The following is a 15,475-nucleotide window of genomic DNA, read 5'->3' on the forward strand; positions in this document are numbered from 1 at the left end:
TTGGTTTGCTTCAGTCTCATTTTGCAGCAAAAAATAAATAACTGAACTGAAAAAACTTTTATCTTATTGGATAAAAATTTCCAAACAGGAGGAGAAAAGAAGGGAGTCGCCGACAGAAATGGGGAGGGAAAAGTCACAAAGACTAAGTAAAACAGGTCTAAAAGTACATAAAGTAGAGCAGGATGGCAATCAACAGGCGAGGGGAAAAAGGCAAATCAGACCATAAAAATATTGGAAAAAATAATAAAGGCACGAAATAAAATGGACACATACACAACAGAAACTTACAAATAAGAGGAGTTAACTGAAAAAAAGAGACATGGAAAAACTAATGACACAGCAGACCATGACAGATAGTTGATCGATTTTTATGACCTCGGTTGAAATGCCACATCTTGACCCCATTCATCACATCCCATCCCCCCCACTGTCACTCTTTGTTTTTCCTCCAGTAATCAATGAACATGCTAGGACCATGTTTTTTGTAAATTAGACTGTTCCTTCCTTTCCTGTAGTTCCTCAGGATTCATTATCTACATCTGCACCGATTTCCAAGAAGATAATGGTCATGTAAGTAGCCACAAATAGCACACCCTTATCAAGATGCCTGGGAGTGAGAGAGGTTGGCAGATCTTAGAGAGTGAAGCCTAGAAGTCGGTGGAGTCGTTAAAAGGAGGCAGTCTGTGACTTTCATTCACATCGAAGATGATTCTTATAATTCCTGGACTCACCCCTCCCTTTCTTTCATTGCCTGTTCTTCATTTGTGGGATACCAGTTGCTCCCTCCGCCTCCTCCTCTCCCTTTCCCATGTGTCTAAGTCGTCAGGGCCACGTTTCAGCCAGGCTTTACGTTGCTAGGAGATGGCCCTGTTGCCGTGGCATTGGTCGTTAGGTGGTCTGCCTGCCTCGCGCAAATAGCGAGATTTGAGGAAGGAGGGAGGGAGATGTGATGGAGACGGGAACAGACAGTGGACAGAGCCCAGTGGTCAAGAGGAGGGTGGGGCCAGTCTGGCTGGGATTCTCCACTCATCATTATGATGAAGGAGCAGTAGGACCAACATCACCCATCCATCAATATGGAAAGGGGAGCCTGAGGGTTGTAATCTCATCTGTCCCCAACGTGAAATATTTAGTTTTTGGAAAGAAAATCTCATAAATATCAGATTTGCCACTTCATACTTCTTCTTTTTTCTAATCATTTTAACCCAATAAGCACCTCAATAGGACGGTGTAACATTTTTCCAGGCCAACCTTTCAATAAGAATGACATGCCAAATTCTACAGTACCACATATTTTGGTCACTATAATCCTGTTCATTCTAGCCAGCAAAGAAATCTCTTCTTAAAAGAAATTTTACTTGAAGTGATGGAGCATAAAATCCTCAATCCTTGGTCTTAGGAAAGAAAATCAGTTCTTAAGTTTAGGCTTAACACTTCAGCAATCTGAATTACACAATACTTTGAAAGTTTTACTGCAAAATGTATTTTTAGTGGAAAGTTTCCTTGCACAATATTTCCAAGCTGAGCTGTAGTAGAACCATCAGCTATTATGAAGCTGATGAATGTTTATAAATGTAGATTACATTTTAAAAAGCAATACCTAAGTTGTCATCAGTTGAAAGCCAGTGGCTTCAAGTTTGCATTTCAGCAAAGTATTCCCTCTTTTGCTTTAAACACAAACTACTTACTTCCATGTAATCAACACTCCGTCTTCTTGAGGAAATCTGTTACTTCCTTCCTAATGCGTAGTGATTAAAACATCTTAATATTGTGGGGGGATGTCTGTTATTTGATAGAATGGGTGAATTTGATAAAATGAAGCAAAAAGTGATTTTGATTTTAGTTGGCCCATCATTAAAACATTCACTATTTTTATATTTAAGACACACTAATATTAAATAATGCATGTTTGAAGTGTTCATTATTCCCTCCATTTGCTCCGTTATCCTGTTACCACTTCTTATTTGCTGTGTACTGCTGCAACAATCTAATTTCCCCTCAAAGATTATTAAAGTCTCATCTAAACAAATATAATTTCTCATATACTGCATATTAAAGTCATATTTGAAGAGCAAGCTTGCAATATTTGTTTCCAGGCTGTGGTGTCAAGAAGGGAAATTGGAGGCAGATAATGTAAAGAAACACATATTGCTGTGGAAATGTTTTTGGAGGGATGATACTAGCTTCTTCTGTCTCAAAGAGAACTGTTTAAAAGCTTCCCTTTGCTCCTTTTCGCTATTTGCTCTTTCATCTCGCCTTAAATAATCAGCTTCTCCCTCTCTCCTCCAGGTGGGTGATGCCATGAGAAAGATGCAGGAAAGGAACAACATTGGCAAAGTGATCCTCACTACAGAGCCGATGCCCGAGGAAGAGAAGAAGGAGGAGACCAAGAAGGAGGATAAGAAAGAGGATAAGAAGAAAGAGGATAAGAAGAAGGATGACAAAAAGAAGGACGATGCCAAGAAGGATGAGAAGAAGGAGGAGAAGAAGGATGACAAGAAGGATGACAAGAAGGATGACAAGAAGAAGGAGGAGCCCAAGAAGGAGGAGAAGAAGGAAGAGGAGAAGAAGGAAGAACCCAAGAAGGAGGAGAAGTGAGAGGGTTGAATGGATGGATAGTCAAGCAGACCAGCAGGGAGTTTGTGTCTTGGGATCTCGGGTGTGGTGTGGGATTGTGGGGATGGATTTGGCAATTTAGATGGATGGGGTGGGGTTGGGGGGGGAAGTAAGAATGGGAATGGGTTAGAAGGATGGATTAGAAAATGATCACAGCATTGTCAGTCTTTCACATCCCCTCTCCATCACCTTTTGGGTCCACAATGACAGCGATTACTCAGACCTGGCTCCACCCACCTCCCCCTCCCTTCCTTTTCTTGCATTTATGTCTTAAAGATTCTGATCACATCGAAGCTCTGAACCTATCTTCCTCTCTGACATTGAGTGGAAACGGCCAAAAAAAACAAAACAAAAAAAAAAACATAACGATAATGGCAGAGACAGAAGGACCATGGAGGATTGTGGGTACGGTCCAGGCCTGGGGCAAATTACTGTTTCCCTGACAACAATGATCCCCACTCTCACACCGGCCCCACCCTCGACCCCGTGCCCCTCTGCACCTCAACTCCCACTGTGCTAAATTGTTCTGCTCTGACTTCCACCTGCCACCTCTGCTTCCCCATCCCCTCACTGTGCTGAGTCCCCACCCTGCCCCCACTCCACACACACACCTCCCACACCACCGCCCCTGCCCACCCACCTTCAGGCCGGACCCACAGACAGGCACAAAGACGGGCAGTAAAATGAGAGAACCACACCCACCCACACGTTGCTCTCAGTGTCCAACGCTTAGTTATGTCACCAAGGATGAGTCAGAGATGCCTGTGATTGGCTGGTGCACCTCTTCTGGAGATATTTGCATCATGGCTTTTATCATGATGTTTTATGGCTCAGACAATACTGCAAGACCTAACCCTGGTTGTCATTTATGTGGACTTAGCTTGAAGCTTGTATCGGTGTTCATATAAAGCAAGGCGAAACCTCTTAACAGTGCATTCGTTCCCACCAAATTAAGTGAAGCTAATATAGAATCTGCAGTTTTGCACTAGCCTGAATATGAATTTGCCTCATAATGAGCCTTTCAGTCCAACGTTGAATAGAGAGGCAGAAATCATTGCTCAGCTTCCTTCTCCTTAGTTACAGATTTTTCTAGCTGACCAACTGTTGGCAAGAAGTGCACAGTGCCAATTAAGGGAGAATTTGTTTCTGTTTAAACAAGTACAAACACAAACATAGTGTGATGAATGAAGCACTGTCATGTTGAGATAGCGAATCGTCTGAAATGAGCAAGTTAAGAAGGTGAATACCAGTTTAGTTTTTAGTTCACTCTGGATAAGGCTTTCTTCCTCCTCACTCCTCCTTGAGGAATTCCATGGCTCCTTTCACAGCGACCACTCGCCTGTCGATCATTCTGACCTGAGAGAGGAGAATTCACTTCAAGCTGGCGTACATACTCTCTCTCTCTCTCTCTCTCTCTCTCTCTCTCTCTCTCTCTCTCTCTCTCTCTCTCTCTCTCTCTCTCTCTCTCTCTCTCTCTCTCTCTCTCTCTCTCTCTCCCCCTCCCCCTCTCTCTCTCTCTCTCCCCTACTCCACTCTCTATGGTCGGCATAGCAACAGGCGTCAGGCTCGTCAGAGATGGCACTGTGGTTTGTTTCTCCCCCTCTCCCAGAGTCTCTCCTTTCTGCTTTCTTAGTCTACATTTGCCAACAGTTGGTGCTGTCGACACGTACTTCAACAGGTGTAAAATGTATTGAGAATGAGGAGCTGAAGGCTTAGGCCTTTAAGACTCTATATAGAGAGAGCGATGTCTGCCTCCTCTTGAATATGATGAAATTGGACAGCACTTGCTTTAAGGTGGTCAAACTATTTTCCTCAAACTACACATGACACTGTGCAAAAGGAAGAGTGAATCTGCCCATGACAAGAAGCTCATGCTCACAACCAAGTGGTTAGATTAATAGCTTCCTACTTTGCACAGCCAGCTGCACTCTTCTTTTAGTCGGTAGGCGTAGTTGGGTAAAAGGAGAAAAAGTTCCTCAATGAAGCTGTTCTCAAGTTTTGTGGATTTGTTTGCATAACTGGGCCATGATTCCTGGAAAAAGATACTGCTGCTGAGCTGTTCAGATGCATTTCATTTGAGCACCTGAGGCAAGTGCCATATAGTTTCACTGTGTTCAAGAGAAGTTAGACACCTTTACAGCCGGTCTCTTGAAAACTGGGCACTGAGACCATCTAAATAGAAAAGTGGCACTACGGGTCAGAGAAAAGACATTTGTTTCTTTTCATTTTTTTGGAGAGTGAATTATCCCTTCAAGGCCAGTCCTTCATATTTCATTGCACCAAATCCTTCACGTCTGAGTCAATCTACTTTAAACCTTGACTATTTATCCACCTGCCCGCCTCACTGCCTGTCTGTGAGTCTGGCCTCTGTGTCAAGACTCAGATGGTGACTAGTGACTTTGTAAAAAACAAAAAAAACAAAAAAATGTTTCCGAAAAAAAGTTGTTGTGTTAGCATGAGTGGCCTCCCTCATGTGCTGTGTGTGGTGTGCCATTATGTGTGAAGATGTGCGTGTGTCCTCAGGTCATTTGTCAGGTTTTAAAAGCCCCCCCCCCCCCCCCCCCCAACTCCTACCAGACGTTCCCTCCTTACACTACTCTGCTACAGTACGATGTAGCTCTGAAACCAACCAACCAACACATCTTACTCTATCTCTCCCTCCTGTCTGATAAGAGGCCTGTATTATGAGGACAGTTGGTATTAGTATTTTGCACTCTGCTCGCTGATCTTAATGCACTTGCAAGCATGGCGGTCTCACTCCAGTCCAGCACAGGCTTTGATTTTGCTCCAGGTTTGCAGCCCATTTCCCATCATGCGCTCCCACTGTATCTGCTAAAGCTCACTGAAAGCACAGGTGGCACACACACACACAGAAACACACAAACTCATGCAAAAGTCCCCTCATTTTCAGCTTGCCAACTTCTCCTGGGTGGCAGCTAAAATCAAAGCATTCATCCATCCTTGACTGTGGGAAGTAAAACGTGGAGCAGGTCCGAGCGACGTGGGCTGGAGTGCGACCGGCACGCTGGTGTGGGGAGTGATTGTGTCCTGTCAGCCTCTGGTTAGTGTTCTGTTCTAATCTGCTGGGCTCCCTTTGTGAACCTGTGGACGGTGCTTCTGTTCCGAGTGCCATGTGAGAAACAAACGCTTCAGTTTTGAAATGAGAAAAAAAAAAAAAGATGTTTTACTTACTATGTTATTTTGATTTACCTTTATATTTTTGTTCGTTTGTTTGTTTTTTGTTATCCAAGGGTTTAAAGTTCAAAGCTCATACTCTTATGTGGGGACTTGCCAACCTGCACTCCTCTTTAAATGTGATGAAGTCTTTCTGTTGGTTTAAACCATGTGTGCCAAATTGTATGTATATTCCTCTGTCCATGCTTTGAATATTAACAGTGCATAAAAAAAAATATGAAGAAAATTCTGTTGTTGGATGCATTTCCGTCAACCTTGAAGAAAAGAGAAAAAAAAAGAAAAATTCACACAAGTTGTCACATTGTGTCAGATTTATATCCCAAAATGCTCACAGGTGCTGACAGAATTTTGCTGCAGTTTATAAAAGGTTTAACACAATCTGTATTTGGTGATTGGTTGTAGTCTTGCTGAAGCATAGGCCTGCATTGTGCCTCTCTCCTTACCTCAATCTGAGATGTATTTAGTAAATGCTTTTCGCTGTGTTTTACCAGGTCTCACATCATATCAGCCCCAATAGGATGATTCCCTCTGTTGGTTTACAGCTATAACATCAGTATTACAGTGAAGAGGAACAAAACATGGTGGATTTAAGACTCAAAACTCCACCGCACCAAAAGACGGTCGTAAATCTGCAAATTTCCCCCAGCTCCAAAGCTCTGTGCTATTCCTCTCTATGGATTTCTTTTCTTTCAGTTTGTTTCCAAAATGGTTTGTATAACAAGTGAGGGACCAGATGTTTTTTACACAGCTGTGCAGGGAAGCCAGTACTGTAACACAGCTGAGCACAGCCTCTGCTTATTGGCTAATCATAGCTCAGTTCTGGCCTGCCCCAGACACAACATTTCCGCTTTGCAGTTGATCTCAGTTCACTCAAGGATTATTAAGAGTCATTCCTCTTTTCCTGTGCTGCATCTGCAAAACCTCTTGGCCGGTGCAACAGTTGCAGTCCAGCAGCCAGCCAAAAACTCCTCTCCATATCAGCCTCTTCCTTCTGCATACACATTCAAAGAAAATAGAGCATTACTTTGACATCTGGAATTTGAAATTGCATGCATTCATCTGCATGTGGAAAACAGATTAAAATCCCTTTTCTTTTTTCTTTCAACATTTTCCCCGGGGTACTTTTGAACTGAGATGCCTTTGACATGAACTCAATCAGCGGGGTGGGTGTTTCGCGTCTTGAATTCGGGTTCAAGTGGATCCGTCGGTTAAAGTAAAACCCACCCCTTCCTACTGTGGCCTGCAGCCTGAGAGCTTTTCCACCGTGGTGAAGCTGAATTGTAATCTCATCTTGAAATGGTTTCCCAGTCATTCCAGACACTTATGCAAGAGTACTTAACAACTCAGAGATGCAAGGGAGGAACAAAAAAAAAAAGTATTTCAAAGTTTTCCAAAAAAATTAAAGTGTTTTGTTTTTTTGAACATTTTAGATTTGATTATACTGTCACTCATAGTTTTAGATCTAAAGAAAGTGAGTACAGTGAGTGTTGTATTTCCAGCAGCTACTTTTCTATCCGTCTTGGCTTGAAGCTGTAGTCCCTCACACCCACCCACCGTTTGCTTTGTGGTGATTTATTTCTTCTATATGGTTTCTCAGGTCATTCCAAACAGCAGTTTTCCCTATGTAGGAACCCACTTAAATCTCAATTTACTAACACACACATCATTGTTTCACTGAGTTAACTGCACAAACTGTCACACCGATTTTCCTTCACAGTACTCACATTTTAAGTAAGCTTTAGTGTTCGAAGTCAAAAAAGGGAGGATGAAAGTGGCTTAGTTCCACATTCAGAGCCACTGTGTTCGCTACACTACAAACTCAAACGACCACATCTGCCTGCAGCTATTATCCTTAGAAGTCGTTTTTGAGATATTGCAATGCAGCTGCATTGCAGAGATGCTAATAATAATAATAATAATAATGGATTGGATTTATATAGCGCTTTTCAAGGCACCCAAAGCGCTTTACAATACCACTATAGAAATCAACCTGTTGGGTAAGGAAGTACAACCTGGCTGGGCGTGTCATGTACAGTACTAGAATGCATGTTTAGTCAACAACAACAACAAAATAAGGCATGTGTGTATGTACCGTTCTGTGTCTTTCACATTAGTTTAGTAGTCATGTAGTTGTGTGGTGTGTGTGAGAGAGGAGAATGCCAGCCTGCTGCCCCCCTGCGTCACCTGAGACCCTTCAGCATGGGAACCTCCATGGCAAGCTGGTACATTTACAAGACATCTTAACCTATCTCTGGGAATGCTTCAGAAACCCACTTCACATCCATCCTACTACACACCTGTCAGTGACCACTGGTAACTTTCTACAAGGCATACCCAACAGGTTGATTTCTATATTTCCTATACTCTGTCTTTTCTTGTCTTGTTTTGGACAAGAAAGGACAGAAACTCTGTCCTTTCTTTTTTTTTTCCCCTTTGTTTTTAAATGGTTGCAAACACACTTTCTCGTCTCAACTTTGTTTTTTAAACCCTTTGAATTGATGCTGCTTCTGTGCTTGACTCTGGGTTTACTGCGTGGTGCCATGTTCTCCACATGGCCTTTAGAGCTTGTAACGCTTCAGTGTGTAATGTTACCATATGCCTTACATGTTTTCCAGGACTAATAAAAAAAAGCATAATAAAAAAAGACAGGAAATGTGCTTTTTTATTTCTGTGCCCAGAAGCAAAGACAGATTATGAACAATTAATTTATTAAATTCAGAATATTTTACAAATTACTGTCTGTTGTTCCTAAACTAAATGATGACTACAATCACACAGTGCGGTGCAAATTATTTGGTCTATACAGTACTGTGCATATTGAAGACTTTAATATTCATTTGTTCTGCAAAATAACCTGAAACGGTATTTTAAAAAAATTGTCATGTGAAATACTATAGGCCCTTCACTCTTGAACAACTTGTTAAAAGAAAATTGGTAAAGGACGTTACAAAATTAAAATTCAGTCTTCAATGACTCCATTATTTAAAAGAGACTACAATTAAAGGATGGTCAGATATCAACATCTCACTATAACAAAGTGTGATTGTCAACTAATCAAAACCGCAAAACAGTGCTGTAAACACAAAGATCGCCAATATACTGCTATTTTTATATATAAAACAAGGAAGAAATACATTTTTTACATGTTTTAATCATGGGGCTTTTCTGTTGATTCCTCAATTCCAAGGGAGGTCAAGACCTCAGACAAGCGCGTCAAGTAAGTGGAATCTGGGTACCCATTCCTGAGAGAGACAAAGAGAACATTGTTCAGGTCAGGTCCATGGACTGACTATGACCTTTAATTCTGCAGCTCTCTCAGACATCCTCGCTGGCCTCACTCACCCTGATTTGCCTCCCTGTAAGCTGGTCTTGTGTGGGATGCCGTCCCAGGTCACCCTTGCATCTGTCCCTTTGCCTGTCACTGTGAAGGTGAGTCCCTGCCTGAAGGCTTTCTCCAGCCTGGGCAGCAGCTTCTTTGTCGGCTGACAGTCTGGAAAGTAGGCTTCAAATAGCCCTCCCTTAAATGGTTTTCCAGGAGATGGATGCCCATCCTGATAAAACGCAACACAAAGAGCGCAGTCATGAACAAGGTCTCGGTATTGCAGTGTATAAGCTGAAAGGCAGCCTATAGCTGCATGCTATTTTGCAGGAGAAGGTCAGAATTGTAACTGCAGCCTATTTTATTTTAACAACAAAATAATGAATACTGGCTGATATCTGCAGATCTCAGCCGATCAAGAAACACACATATATGAACTCATAGCAACAATGTGAATCAGAATATGCCTCTGAAGTTTAGCTAATTCTTTCTTGACACCCTGTAGGAGTCAACTAAAACACAGGTAAAAGACAAACTAATGCTTAAAATTAGAGAAATCATAACTCAGAGCTTTAATATGTCTGCACACACCTGATGTGTAACAAGGGCTCTGTACAGAATTGAACTATTTATAACGGATTTAAGAAAAGGTCCTAACTGAGCAGCCTTTCTTATTCTGTCTCATTTGTAGTCTCTGAAATGAAAGCTTAGAAGGTGCGCCAGTGTAATTTCTCATTCAGATAAAGCACAACAAAATATCAGCGAGAAATGTTTTTAAGCCACTCACCGCTTGGATACCATCAGGAATGCTGTAAGTGATCTTGATAGTACAGAACTTGTTGTAACCTGGCAAAGTGATGTTTAGTTTAGATTTTACAATTTTGCCCAGGATGCCCCGAGGTTTCTGCTCCGTCTCATGACAAACTCTGCAGCGGACATGTACCGTGTCCAAGCACTTTGAGCAAAAAGTAGTTCCACATTTTGTTCTCTGCACAGATATCCCAGTTTCTCCACAAACACAGATGTTCCCCAGCCTCTCCTGGCCTGGTTTGGCTTCCCCTGGGGTGTTCTGGATCTCTGCTTCTTCTTGACCTACACTGCCTATCTGCGTAGCAGGTAAGGTGGTCCCTTTCTCAGTGCGGGTTAATGTTGATCCGACACCATTCAGACCCCTCACACTATCATTTCCTGGTGTAGACTGACTGACAAATGACTTAGCCTTCTGTCCATCCATCTCCATTGGATCTATAGGCTTGACTTTCTCCTTAATGACATGATCTTGCCTTGCCAGACCAATAGATCCACTCACAATCTCCCTCCCACCAAAGTCACTTCTGTAGGTTGTCCTCCATTCCCGACTCCTACTTGTACCATCAGCATTGCCTGGTTGGCTCTCTCTAATCACCTGAGAGTTACTGTTAAAGTGCAAGCTAGTGCTTTTATCTTCATTCATTTGAAAAGAAGTTGGGGAATATTGGTATTTGTCAGGTATTTGAGCCGAGTCTCCAGAAAATACTTCCCGCAGGGTAGCACCTACCTGGGAACACAACTGCCGTGGACCAAGAAGATATAAGCTCTTGGCTAATATCTCGATAGTAACCTTCTTAAAGCGGCTCCGCACTTCAGAACAACAAGCTTGTAAGGTTTCATCTGCTTTGTCAGTGATACCCAGTTCAGACAAGGACACCTCCTGCACAGAGAAGTCTGAACTAACTGAGTCAACCAGCTTCTGCAAACCTAGATGACATGAAGTCACTTTGGATGAGTTTGCTCCTCTTATGGTAACAGTCAGCTCATGACTACCTAAGCTGCTCTCTTTTAACTGGACATCAGAAGCTAGATCTTCCACTCGGTAGCTGTATGATTCTTTTATATGTTTCCACATTATCCTGGATACTGTAAGATCTGCAGTATAGACTTCCTGCTTGTCCCTTCCTGTTTGGGTACTGAAGCTAGAAGACCTGCCCCTGGCTCTGACTGTGGACTTGCTGCTATCTTCTTGACTCTTCTGACTCATAACTTGAGCCTTCTGCTGAGGCGTTCCTGAGAAACTACTGGCTCGCTTCAAGGTGGATCTGGATCCAGCAGACTGAGGTGCAGGACTTCCTGACAAACTGGACTGTGTACCACTAAAAGGGGATGATGAATTCTTAGGTCGAGCATCTGTTAAATCTGGATTCAAAGAGGTTCTATTTTGAAGCGCGGAAGATGCCAAACTAGATCCAGTCTTGAACAAAATGTCTCCTCCTGTGTTTTGGGGTACTGCTCTGGAAACTGCCTCACCAGAAGTCCCTGCTGTTTCTGAGAGTACATCATACCCTAACATTGGCCCTTGGCGTGTTTGTCTGCTGGGAGATGAGTTTGTTCGTAAAGTGAAGTCAGCTGGTCGACTGCTTAACGCAGCTAGCCCAGAATCCTTAAACCGGGCAGCTAATTTATACCTTCTGGCTCCTTCAGCTCTTCGTTCATCTTCCTCTGACTTCAGCATCTCATCTAGCTTATCATCCCCCGATGCTACAGTGGAGGGTGTGGGGAGAGTGAATCTCTCCTCATCAGTCTGAGGGTATAAACTTGAACCATATGAGGGAAATCTCAGGAGACTAGCTACATCTTCCTTTTTATCTCGCTGGTTAACATTGTCCAGGATAAGAAACTGCTTGGCCTCTGACACATCACTACTGCTTCCAATAATATAAATATTTTTTTCATCTTCATTCAGAATAAGTTTGGGAAGTCTGACACTTAAGTTCTCAATTGCCCTTTGCAGGCCTCCACTGGGGTGCAGGATAGCTTTGGGCAGCTGGGATCGACGGATTTTGGCCTCAATGTCCTCATGAAGCTGACTTATAGCCTTTCTGGCTATCTTCAAGCGCTCCTCCTCTAGACCATCCTCCCCAACTGCTGCTGTAACATGCAGAAACAGAGTGGTCAAACCCTGACTTGTTACATCCACCACTTCAACCCCATACTGCTTCAGGATATGCTGGTATTCCTTCCGGCAGTGTTTCTGTAGGTACTGAAACATGTCTCCATCCATAATTAGTGAGAAATCATCCGCAGAGGTTGTAGAATGCTGCAAAGCAGCTCCATCTGCCTGACCAGTGTCCTCCCAGGTATAACCACCAGGTGTCAGGTCTCTTTCTGAACTTAAACTGTAGTTGTCAGTTGGCCTGTCAATGTGATTTTTTTCTTTGTTGTCTCTTTGCTTGTTGGCTTTTCTGCTCTGATCTTCTGACTCCTGTGTATAATGCTTCTGTGCTTTTTGAACAGACCGGAAACCACTGGAAGTAGGCTGACTCAAGTCTTTTGAGTTTTCTGCTGAGTTTGAGCCTCCAGGATGACCCAGTAGTTGTGCCAAAGCTGCCTGCACTGTGGAGTAAGAGCCAAATATTGTAGAGCATTTCTCAGTAGCAGTATAGTTGATCTGGACATCGTGGTGGCTCTGAAGAAGGCTTGTCAATGCCATGATTCCCCCTGGAAGCTTGCTGTAGTCAATTGTTGCTGATAAGCTTAAGACGACCTATGATGATGAGAAAAAGAAAAGAGAAAAACAAATTAATTACTAATAATTTTACACTGTATCTGTTGAAATTGTGCAGAGCAGCAGCTAAATCTACCTGATCTGGAGCGAAATCTTCACAATGCTCAGTTACCGTGAGCTTATACTTCTTCCCATCCACATCCAGAACGTGTAGCCTGTGGTGAATAACTCTCTGTGCCACTGTGCGAGAGGGGTCATCAGAGAGAAATCAATCACAGTCTGTGAAGCATCCTGACTAAGTGTTTCTACAACTGGCCACTCCATTGACTTCAATGCCAACATTCCAGTTTAGTGTAAATCACTGGTGGCAGCAGACAGTGTAGTACAGTGTATTACTTTTGTAAATGAATGCCATCTTTGGTTGGTTTACAGTTGTTTAGTGTTAATACAGTCAGTATAATATGTAACTAATCCACCCTATTTTCCTTCGGGATTAATAAAGTATTCTGATTCTGATTAATGAACAGTATTTTTGCAATGAAAGACCACTGACACAGAACATTTAGTTATTCAGACAGTAATCACTCTGATCTACACAGCAGATGAGGAGACGTGAACATACACTGAACCTACTGACCTCCGCTGTCCTCGAAGGTGATGAGAGCAGCCAGAGGCGTTGCCTTGAGGAAGGTGACAGAGTCTACTTCCCCTCCTCCATTTCTTTTTCTAAGGAAGTAAATCAATAGCTTGTCTTTCAGTGTGTTATCCTCGATGTCTGTGGGCAGTCCACACACCTTCACAGTCCTGCCTGGTTCTGCCATCTGCTGGAAGAAACACAATCACTGTTGCTGTGAGAAGGAGAAAACTCGAAGCTGAATGCAAGGCTAAACACTAAAATGTTTTCATTTTGCATTAATGGTGAACATGAAAATCAAAATGATGATGGCTAAAATTTAGAACATGACATCTCTCAGTGAAAGACCCCACAACTGTGAATAGGAATTGAAACATATTTGATAGTCCAACTCCCTCTGTTGGGGGTTACCAGGAAAGTACATCAACACAGAAAACTATCCTCAGTTTCCATCAACAGAGAATATTTTTCATTAAATTGTAGGGAAAAAATGTCTAGACACTTTGCAGCTGGTTATTTGAAGCAACAGCAGGCTAACACCAAAAAAATATATCATTGTAATGTCAAAACTACTGAGATATCCAGACTGCTATGTGGAAACGAAAGACTAGAAAACGCGTAGACTTCGTGTATTGCGTACATGTTTGTCCAATATCAACAGGAGTGTAAATTTCGTGTGTAAAATTGTACCAGTGAGGTTAACGCCCCTTACTCCCCTTCTTCCTGCTTCCCACGACTAGTCTGTAACTAACTGACAAATAATAAGCTGCTCTAAAATGCCTTTTTAAACCAGATGTTGCTTGTAATACACGGCAGATGTTACTGGATTCAAAGTTGCCAACACCTGTGCTAATTGTAAAATAAATCTGATCAAATTAATAAAAAAATTAATTCAACTTGCGAAAAAGAAGCGCTTTTGTGTGCTCGTGTCTACACGATGTGAAAACACATCTGCGAGCGTTAAGAAAAGCCACACTGCAGCCAGACGACTGTCAAGGAAGTAGAGAAAATCAAAAACATCTCGACTGCCAATCTTCTTAGCGCATATCGACAGATCTTCTATTTGCGCCCGAGGCAGTTACGGTGTGTCGCATTCTTTGGATATCTTTCAGATTTGCAATCATCACTGACCTTAAAACGCTTCCACGACCGTTTCTTGCTTTCTTTCAAAGATCGTCACTCTTTACGAGCAATGGAAGAAAAGTGAAACTACCGGTTGTGCGATTTTTCTTCCCCGCGCTAGGGGGCGACAAAGTGTCATGTGAGTCGGTGCGTGCAGAAGTTTGCGGGTCTATTATCTGTATCATACAAATTCCCAAACTGTTCCTTTATACGTGGTTATTATTATGATTAATATTAGTAGTAGTAGTAGTATTTGTTTGTTTGTTTGTTTATTTGTTTCTTCTTTCATCTGCCTTTTTTAGGGGTGGCTACGGTGGTTCATCTGCCATCTCAATCTGTCAGCACGATTTTTTGGGCTTAATTTGTGAAAATAAATAAATTAATTAATGTATAAAAATACAGGAAAGGTTCTGGTAGCCCACTGTCCAGATTTTCAAGTAATTATAAAACTGAAAGTTCTTGTTAATTCATAGAAAAAGTAGTTTTTTTTATTTTGCTGTTGACTCATTGTAAAAAAACTGAAACAAGAACTGTCATTTCTTTGCAAATCTAATACTTAATTACATTAATGTAGTATGAAAATGACATGGTCTTTATCAGTAGAAAGAACTGTAAGATTTGTGAAAATGCAGGTAAAAGTCCAAAATTTATGTCCTCCTTCAAGTTTGCCAAATCAGTCTAAGGGGGCAGATTGGAGTAAGGCCCCCGGGCCTTACATTTGACACATTTGACGCTCTGGAGCATACCTCTTACCTCTCTTTTCCAGTTACACCCTACTCTTATACTAGTATTCCTACTACTACTACTACTACTACTACTACTACTACTACTACTACTACTACTAATAATAATAATAATAATAATAATAATAATAATAATAATAATAATAATCTGACCTCCCTGACATCCTCTAGTTACAACAAGAGCCAAAACGTTATTGTCTAAGGAATGTAAAATACAGTCTTGAGTCTGAGTCTTAGTAACCAGTATACTGATGCTATGTAGCAATATGTGTTCTGTTTTCTACATTTTAATCAGTATAAGCCAAGAGCGGATGATAATAATGTATTTTAATTATATTTAGGCGAGCCGCAGTCAGTAGGTGGCA

The 15,475-nt window shown here is 42.0% G+C and overlaps 2 protein-coding genes across 3 annotated transcripts in view; one reads left to right on the forward strand and one right to left on the reverse strand.

Moving 5' to 3' along the window:
- Window positions 1-8,457, forward strand: part of vat1 (vesicle amine transport 1) — a 32,859-nt gene extending 24,402 nt beyond the window's left edge. Inside the window, exon 6 of the mRNA XM_004552340.6 lies at window positions 2,290-8,457. Within this exon, the coding sequence (XP_004552397.3) occupies window positions 2,290-2,598 (309 nt within the window). The 3' untranslated portion in view covers window positions 2,599-8,457. The remainder of the gene's footprint in view (window positions 1-2,289) is intronic.
- Window positions 8,448-14,468, reverse strand: si:busm1-163l24.3 (uncharacterized). 2 transcript variants are annotated; one of them, XM_004552342.3, is made up of 6 exons: window positions 14,377-14,468; window positions 13,249-13,432; window positions 12,748-12,851; window positions 9,918-12,650; window positions 9,154-9,362; window positions 8,448-9,053 (listed from the first exon to the last, which is right to left on the reverse strand). In XM_004552342.3, exons 2-6 carry the CDS (start codon window positions 13,430-13,432, stop codon window positions 8,960-8,962), a joined length of 3,324 nt encoding a protein of 1,107 aa, XP_004552399.1. In that variant the 5' UTR covers window positions 14,377-14,468; the 3' UTR covers window positions 8,448-8,959. The 2 variants fall into 2 exon arrangements, with proteins under 2 accessions (XP_004552399.1, XP_004552400.1); XM_004552343.3 differs by having other exon boundaries at window positions 13,249-13,435; window positions 14,377-14,455.
- Window positions 14,469-15,475: the final 1,007 nt, after the last annotated feature.

This window comes from Maylandia zebra, linkage group LG4 (assembly GCF_041146795.1).
Source record: "Maylandia zebra isolate NMK-2024a linkage group LG4, Mzebra_GT3a, whole genome shotgun sequence".
Taxonomy (NCBI): Eukaryota; Metazoa; Chordata; class Actinopteri; order Cichliformes; family Cichlidae; genus Maylandia; species Maylandia zebra.

Bases quoted from the DNA above. Each gene is read 5' to 3' on its own strand.
- si:busm1-163l24.3 (XM_004552342.3), bottom strand. From the start codon at position 13,432: ATGGCAGAACCAGGCAGGACTGTGAAGGTGTGTGGACTGCCCACAGAC. The intron at 12,852-13,248 runs GTCAGTAGGTTC...CCTCTCGCACAG, and splicing joins CACCTTCGAGGACAGCGGAG to TGGCACAGAGAGTTATTCAC. The intron at 9,363-9,917 runs GTGAGTGGCTTA...GCGTTTTATCAG, and splicing joins TTCCTGATGGTATCCAAGCG to GATGGGCATCCATCTCCTGG.